The 8,215-nt window shown below is 33.4% G+C and overlaps 1 protein-coding gene across 1 annotated transcript; it reads right to left on the bottom strand.

The window, feature by feature from the left end:
* Positions 1-2,880: 2,880 nt before the first annotated feature.
* LOC113060835 (HRAS-like suppressor 3) lies at positions 2,881-4,725 on the bottom strand. Its single transcript, XM_026230048.1, has 4 exons — positions 4,509-4,725; positions 4,304-4,433; positions 3,536-3,789; positions 2,881-3,426 (listed from the first exon to the last, which is right to left on the bottom strand). Exons 1-4 carry the CDS (start codon positions 4,515-4,517, stop codon positions 3,361-3,363), a joined length of 459 nt encoding a protein of 152 aa, XP_026085833.1. The 5' UTR covers positions 4,518-4,725; the 3' UTR covers positions 2,881-3,360.
* Between the last annotated feature and the right edge of the window lie 3,490 nt (positions 4,726-8,215).

Below are 8,215 nucleotides of genomic sequence, written 5' to 3'. Positions count from 1 at the left end.
TTATGGATGCTAGGTAGTCAAAGTAAAAAAATAAAAAAAAAGATCAGACTCAGGTCTCAGGTTTCAATATAAGTATTTGATTTTTCAAATCAGAATTTTTTTATCATTTAGTAAAGTAACAACAGCTCTCCTCAACAAGACTTATGATTTAAGGAATCATTCCTGTCTGGAGCATCATGTGTTTGTCAGTATTACTATGGTTCAGTACTGTGTTCAAATACAAACATGATGTCTCTTGCATCGCTCAAAAACACTCTGGGTTCTTCACAGGGTGACAAGTCCATTTTTATATCCATTTATCTTAAAACACGTCATCATGTCCATTCTATTAGTCCTCAAGCAGTTAGTGCATTTCCCGTGTATTTCCTTTTGATTTTTTTCTTTTTTTAAATCTGTAATTATTTGTGTTTTTATGAGCAAGCTTAAGTGATTATTTCTTTTTACATTCGTCCAAAAGACAGTAATGAGCGAGGCGCTTTTAATTATTTCCAGTGACGTGAGCGTTTTCTTTGAGCTCTAGCTTTGCTCTAATGTGTTAATGCTTCCTCAATGAATTTATTATGCGATTTAATCTTGCATTCATATTGCAAACAATAGAGACGAAGCTTAACAGAGGAAACTGAGGTTCCGGTTCGTTTCCTTTCTATTCCCAAATGGATTTCAGTTATAAAGAACTGATACATGTACCGAATGAGTATTTGCCAACTGTTTCATCTTTGCTTTTATTTAACTTTAATAATTATAGGGAGGAAAAAGCAAGCTGTGAAAATGGTGATTATGATACTTTATATATATATAAAAAAAAAAAGCCATTTATGTGCAGATAAATTGGCTAAGTCAATAAACAATTACGTATCCTTTTATCTGAATATATGAACTGGAAAGCTTGTGATTAAAGTCCAGCTGAAATATTAAAACGTCATATCAGAGTATCATACTTAATTCAATGAGACAGCTAAATTACACAGAACTCATTCTGACAGAGAGTATATATTTGCTGCCACTTTGACTGTTTAAGTTAATTGACTTTCTTAATGCAAGACATGGTGATAAAATTGAGAATAATTAATTATGCAAATTATGTTTGACTCTTTCACTGATGTCTTACCAAAGTAACCTGCACATCTCTGTTTACTGCAATGAACCAATGAACACCTGATGGACCAGACTGGACAGGGAAGATTGGTCTGCTAACTCATTATAGTCTTTGCTTATGTTTTATTCTACTTCACAATTTTACATTATTATTTCAGCTGCAACCACCTAACATAGCCTACATTCAACGTATCGTAATATTCAGCAATTAATTTAATATTTTTGTTTAACATTTTGGGAAATGGTTTCAGAATTTTAATTATATAGCCTACTTGTAAATATTATTACTAGTAATATTATGCTACTTTTGTTGTATTTATTATTATTATTATTATTAAATGTATATATAAATTAGAATTTTTTTATAAAATAAATATAGCCTATACAGTAATAGGTAAAAAAAATGTTTTTAAGTCAGTTATTTCTATCTTTTGCAGTAGTGTGTCAGTAGGAAATATCAGTTTACATTTTCAGACATTCCTTTTGCCATTAATTTGAATAATGCAGTGAGATTTTTGTATGCACATGCAGTAGCTAGTTAACGCAACACTGACCAGCTGTCACAAGGTTCGGCATGACATAACCAGGGTATAAAGACTGTCGTCGGGATGTCTCGTTGTTTTAAATGAATTTGCATGAACAGATTAATGTTTGAAGTGTGATCTGTTGAGGCTGATCCACACGTCATCGATCGTCAACTGTTTTCGGTGCAACCAGCTCAAATCCAAGAACCACATCATAATTTCAAAATCTTACATTTTTATCTTTATGAAATATGTCTTATTTGTAAATAATATTTCTCTCCTTTTAGGGAAATGTCCCTCTCACACCTACACCTCCGAACTTTCTGTTATGCCACAGCGAACACTAAGATCATCCAAACACAGTAGGGTAAATACTCCGTTCTTTTTGTTGATTTCAGTCTTTCTCATGATGATAATACACCATCTACTGGTGTCAAATTGAGCTTACCGCCTTGCTGTCTATAGTTTCTCATTGTACAAAATATTCTCAAATATTTAAAGGGGTCATATGACGTTGCTAATAAACAAACATTATGTTGTGTATTTGGTGTAGCGCAATGTGTCTATGCGGTTTGCGGTTTGTTGCTCCTCTATGCCTCAACTTTCTGAGATGCATCGATTTTTACAAAGTTCATTGTTCTGGAAAGCGAGGTGTGCTCTGATTGGCCAGCTATCCAGTGCATTGTGATTGGCTGATTACCTCAAGCGTGTGACAGAAATGCTACTCGCCTTAACCGGCATGACAAGACAAAAACAATAAAACCCATTATAAAAAAGACATTTGTTGCATCCAGTGGGGAAATAATTACTGATTATAATGACTTATACTGTATTTTTACGCGTTGAGTTGCATATTGCGCTGCATAAAACATAAAACCATGTCTGGAGAAGCGACAAACAACAAGCTCTACTCTACACTGCTCAAAACTCGACATCTGAATCACCAGTGGCAAAGGATCGGATCAGCTCTAGACATGACGAAGCAGATATCGTCCTCTTTTGGAAGGTCAAACAAAGGAGTTTTGCTTTCACAATGAAACAGATACTACAGCGAGAATCAAAGTTACACCTCCTTTCTTTGCGTGAACATTTAGGCAGCGTTATGCAAATCTTCCCACATTGTGATGTAGACATGTTGGGGCATGTTATAACGAACTGTTTTAGGGGGGTGTGGCAGAGTCTTAACTTTGATATATATAAAAGAAATAAATATATAAAAATATATTTTTTTATAATGCATTGATCAAAAATGACTCATAAGTTTGGGTGAAGTCATTTTAATAAACACTTTCCGATTTTTACAAATTGTTAGTTAGCAGTGAAACATGGCACATGAAAATCTGCAGATTTAAATATCAAATTTACATGAATCGAAAGGTCCAGAGACAATTAATTTCCTCAATTCTATATATTAGCTATGATTCAGAAACACACAACATAGCATATTTTCCCCTCCAAATACAAAACGTAAAAAAATTATAAAGTCACTTTTTGTGAAAGAGACATTTTGTTAGTTAATGTAGATAAACTGGTTGACTTTTAATTGTTCTTTATTCTAAGTCCAAAGCAAACTATTACTCTCTGGACACAAAGACATATTGAAAATGTAAAATATTCAGGAAAAGAAAAATGATGTAGCTAGACTTTTGTTAAGATTGTATTTAACACCAAATTTGTAAAAGAAAAAGAAAATAGCTTTGTATGATCTTGAAGTGTTGCGTCTTCATGCAGAAGATGTGGCTCAAATCGTTTTCTTCTCAAATAAATCTTTCCAGGTGGGTACTATCTTGGAATAGATTTTTTCAATCTGGAAACAGTTTTCAGAAAAGTTACTAAAATGTTCTTGACTATCAGTGTTTTGCAAAATTGTAATATGCAAAAAAAAAAAAGCATATTTTATGTACAAATTGTCCTACCTGCTCTGACTTTTTAACCCCGTATCGTAACATTGTGGCCTGATGTTCGCTGTTGTTGAACAGGATGTCAAAGGTGATGGGTTTCAGTATGATTTCATCGATCTCCGGCTTGATGAGAACGTAGAAATCTCTTGGTGGATGCTTGTCATCCAAGTAGTTTCTTACCTTGTATTTCTTCCCGACTACGTCAAGCGGGTCTAGCTTTACAGAGGCGTTCATAGCTCGGCCGTAAAGGAGGAGTTTGGTGTCTGACTCTAGAAAAGAGATGTTATGAGGACAGTAATAAGATTTAATTTGCTGGCTCATGTCATCTAAGATGTAGATGAGTTTGTTTCTTCATCAGATTTGGAGAAATGTAGCATTGCATCACTTGCTCACAAGTGGATCCTCTGCAGTGAATGGGTGCCGTCAGAATGAGAGTCTAAACAGATGATAAAAACATCACAATAATCCACAGCACTCGAGCCCATCAGTTTAATGTCTTGTGAAGTGAAAAGATGCGTGTTTCTAACAAACAAATCCATCATTTTATCCAATTATGGATTACTTGTGGATTATTGCAATGTTTTTATCAGATGTTTGGACTCTCATTCTGACGGCACCCATTCACTGCAGAGCATCCTTTGGTGAGACAGTGATGCAATGCTACATTCCTCAAAAAGTTCTGATAAAAAACAAACTCATCTACATCTTAGATGGCCTGTAGGTGAATCAAATTTGGTTCATTTTTTGAACAAACCATTCTTTTAAAAGATCATACAAACTCACCTCTGATGGTCAAATGGGCCACATAAGGAACTCCGTCTCTTTCTCCATAGTAAACGCCAAAATGAGAAAAGTAACTGTTGCCAGGAAACTCAAGTATGTCTCCGGGGTACAGCTTCGGATGAGAGTTACGCTGAAAGAAAACAAAACTGTTTAAAAGATATCATGAAAATAGATTTAAAAGCATTATCACATCAGAAGTGCTTACCAGTCCCATTGATGTCCACTGTGCTATCGATGCCTTTACTGTAAAGAATGCTGAAGACGTACAGTGAGTGCTTCATTAAAGAGTACTGAAGCATTAATCACATCTGATATCACAAATGTCAACGGGCAGATTTATGGGAGAACGCAATTAGATTATCAGAAACAAGAACAGTGTGAGATCAGGTTAGTTGTGTGATAGTGTGACAAAGTATGATCATCTCTAAAAACACACACCCAGGAACTATCCTTCAGTGCCTCCAGAGAACACATTCAAATAAAGGCCTTTATTATTGCTCTCTGTGAATGTGTGATGCTGGATATTAATATGTGAATGTCTTAATGAGCAATTGGAATTTAATCAATTGCAACTGGAACTGCATTGCTTTTTAATTATATTATGTCAATAAGTTTAGAAAGAGACTTCTCAGGTTTATCGATGCAACCGGTTCTCAAGAGAGAATTAAATAACTTCCCTTTTTATCAGGAAACATCTGCTCATCAACTTTAAGCAAATAAATCCAGAATGTAAATAGCTGATAAATGCCTCATGCTCATGGTGCTGGATCTTCAAACTTTTCATGTGGTGTCGTCTCATGGTTAAAGAAACCAAAATGTTGTAAGATCAAACCCTGTAACAAGTTACCATGAAACTATCATCAAATAGCAAATTACTGAAGCAGATTTCTAAAGAAATGATTGGTTATGCGGATATGGTGTGTTGAGCTGCTTTGTGTAATATATCGAGTGTTCAGGGTGGTTTTCACAACAGCTTGAGGTTTCCATAAAAAAGTATCATTCATGCTGATAATATTTTTTGAGTAATTTAGATCAGTACTCCATTATCACAATTATTATTTGCACTAGTGATAATGATGCTAGAAAACAGCACTAATGAGAGAAGTAACTTCTCGTTCAGAGATGTCTGCAATAACAGTGATGCTGTAAATATATTTCATTAATATTTTTTATTTTCATATTTTTCTTTTTTTTAAGTTTAGTAATTTTGTAGTTTTGAAAGTATTAAAAAATACTAATCTGTTTTTTTTTTCATTTTTATTTCAGTTTTAGTTATTTTTTTACAATTTTAAATGAATTGAAAATTTAAAAATCTAAAAGCTGAAATAATTTACTTTTTTATTACTTTATACCTATAAATGTACTTTATGTGTGTGTGTATATATGTAATTTCTGTTTATTTTTACATTTTCAATTAAGAAATATATATATATATATATATATATATATATATATATATATATATATATATATATATATATATATATATATATATATATATAATTTTTTATTTTAGTATATTAATAAATAATATGTATTTTTTATTATAAGTACCGAAAACTTTCTGGTTTTAGGCTCATTTGTTTCAGCTGTGCAGTAGAGGTCAAAACTGATGCTCAGACAGATCAGAGAAGAGGAAGACAGCATGTGAGGAGCTCAGCTGAAGATTGGGTGAAGAGATACTGGTGTGTTTAATGGTGGCAGCTGTCAGTGACATAGCAGAGATCAGATGTGATGAGAGAAAGTTCTGTCTGCGGGATTTACCCGTCCACAGCATACGTGCTCTGAAAGACACTTTCATAGTTCTGTCTCTCACAGTATGACAGGCAGATCCTAATAGGAAACGTGTTTGGTAACAATGGCTATTTTCAGAATGGCAAACATACTTGTACTACTCCAGATATCGTTTGGTTCCTCCAGAGGCCCATCATTACACTCTTCAATATTAAATGTGATTCAAATAAACTGGATTTTTCCATAAATTCCATAAATGTTTTTTTTGTCATTGTAATTGTGTTTAAAATACATGTAGTTTTTATTTTTTTTATTGCAGTTTGGTTTTTATTTTAGTACATCTTAACTAAAGGAAAATAAGAAATGTTCTTTTGGCAGTTAGTTGAAATAAATCAGTAAAAAAAAGTTTTTTATTTCAAATAATGAAAATGTGTTTATGGTTTTAGTTTTTGCTCCTATACAATAAATGTGCATGCCTTCATCTTGTGTCTTAGATGCATAAAAACTCAAAGGCAATCATATTTCTTAGGTGAATTTTTATTAATTTTTCTATATGAAATACAGACAATATTAAAATAAACTGCAGGTGTTTCTTCATATTTCCCTTTTCTATAACAGAAACATTTAAACCATTTCTGTAACAGAAAGGAACAAACTTTTGTGAGTTTGAACTCAATTTATAGTTCCAGTATCTTTAATATCACCTTCCTTCCATCCTTTTGTTAGACTTTTGTAAATTTCCTTAATCTTTAATGACATCATCCTCCAGGAAGTGGCATCATTTTGGAGGAAAAACATCAAAGAGTATTGAATTCTGGGGGAGTGACAGTAAAATGATTAAAAAACAAAAGTATTGAATTCTGTGAATCTTTATATACTGTAACACCTGGCTATTGTTTACATTTTTGAAAGATTTATTAAAATCTAGCCACAAAAAAACTAAAGAAAAATGAATCCCTTTTGATCAAATTACACAAATCAGTTTGATAGCATTTCAAAAGATGGTTAAAAATATGACAATAAACTTAGCTGAAGAAGTTGACATTCTCACTTTTTCAATATATTATCAATAAATAATCTTTTTTTTTTTTAGTACCGTAGCACATGACTGGCCCTTCTAATATGTCTGTCCTTCACAGGAATCCTTAAACAATCGAAAGTCCTGCAGAATGAAGCTCCCTGAACAAATGAGAACACAATTGTCATGAAAAGCCGAAGGAAGCAGCAGCGGCTGAGAGCCACAGTCAGACTCGCTCGGCACGTCTGACATTCGGATAATGTGCTAAGAGCACATGCCTTTCCCTCTCATTCTCCCAGGAACTCAAAGGATTAGAGACAGGGCCTAATTGTATCCCAGCTGAATATGCCGGCCTTGGAGAGAGGTGACACTTCTGGAGGAGGAGGAAAAGTCCACACCACCTGCTGCATTGAGCATGTGCAGCACTTCACCAGCTGCTGCTTCATCTGCCTCTGAGGAGCGTCTGGACTCATCAGCAGCTTTAGTCTGGAGCAGGGGTTCCCTGGTTTTGCTCTAAGCAAAGTTATTTACTTTTGACAACGTCACACATTTAAATGTAATAAGATTACAACCAGTCTCAACATTTTTGGGTTATTATAGTTAATTAAAACCATAAATAAAACACATTTAAAAAAAAATAAAAATAACTAAATATTTTACTTAAAATAATAATGACAACAAAAATATTTGTTTAATCGCAAAAATATTTTAGCGAGCTATTATTTTTTTAAATACAGATGAAATAAAAATTTACTATATTTATTTTGTTAGTGCACACTGCTGTTTTTGTGGAGAACAATTTATCTATGCAAGTCAAGTCAATCCACAACATTTTTTTTGCCTTCATAATCTTTAATCCACATCTGAAAATGCACCATCCATCTGAAATGACGGATCTTCTCTGATGACGTCAGCTTGAGCATAAGATCCTTAAACACGCCCCTTCAACTGTGAGTAAAGCCTAACCAATCAGTTCACAGCAGAAAAAACAAGCCACGCCCTCTGTTTTTCTCTTTTCCCTTGGAAGTGCGTTACAATACGTAAGTAAAGTCGGTCGCAACTTCTGGTTCATTGCAGACTTTAATTGGATGTTAATATAACTAAAAGTTAAACAGAAATTCAATTAATAAACATTAGACAATAATAAAAAAGACAAAAAC

This window comes from Carassius auratus, chromosome 42 (genome assembly GCF_003368295.1).
Source record: "Carassius auratus strain Wakin chromosome 42, ASM336829v1, whole genome shotgun sequence".
In the NCBI taxonomy this organism is placed as follows: Eukaryota; Metazoa; Chordata; class Actinopteri; order Cypriniformes; family Cyprinidae; genus Carassius; species Carassius auratus.
Note: the sequence above shows the minus strand (reverse complement) of the source record. Positions and strands in the feature narration are given on the sequence as shown.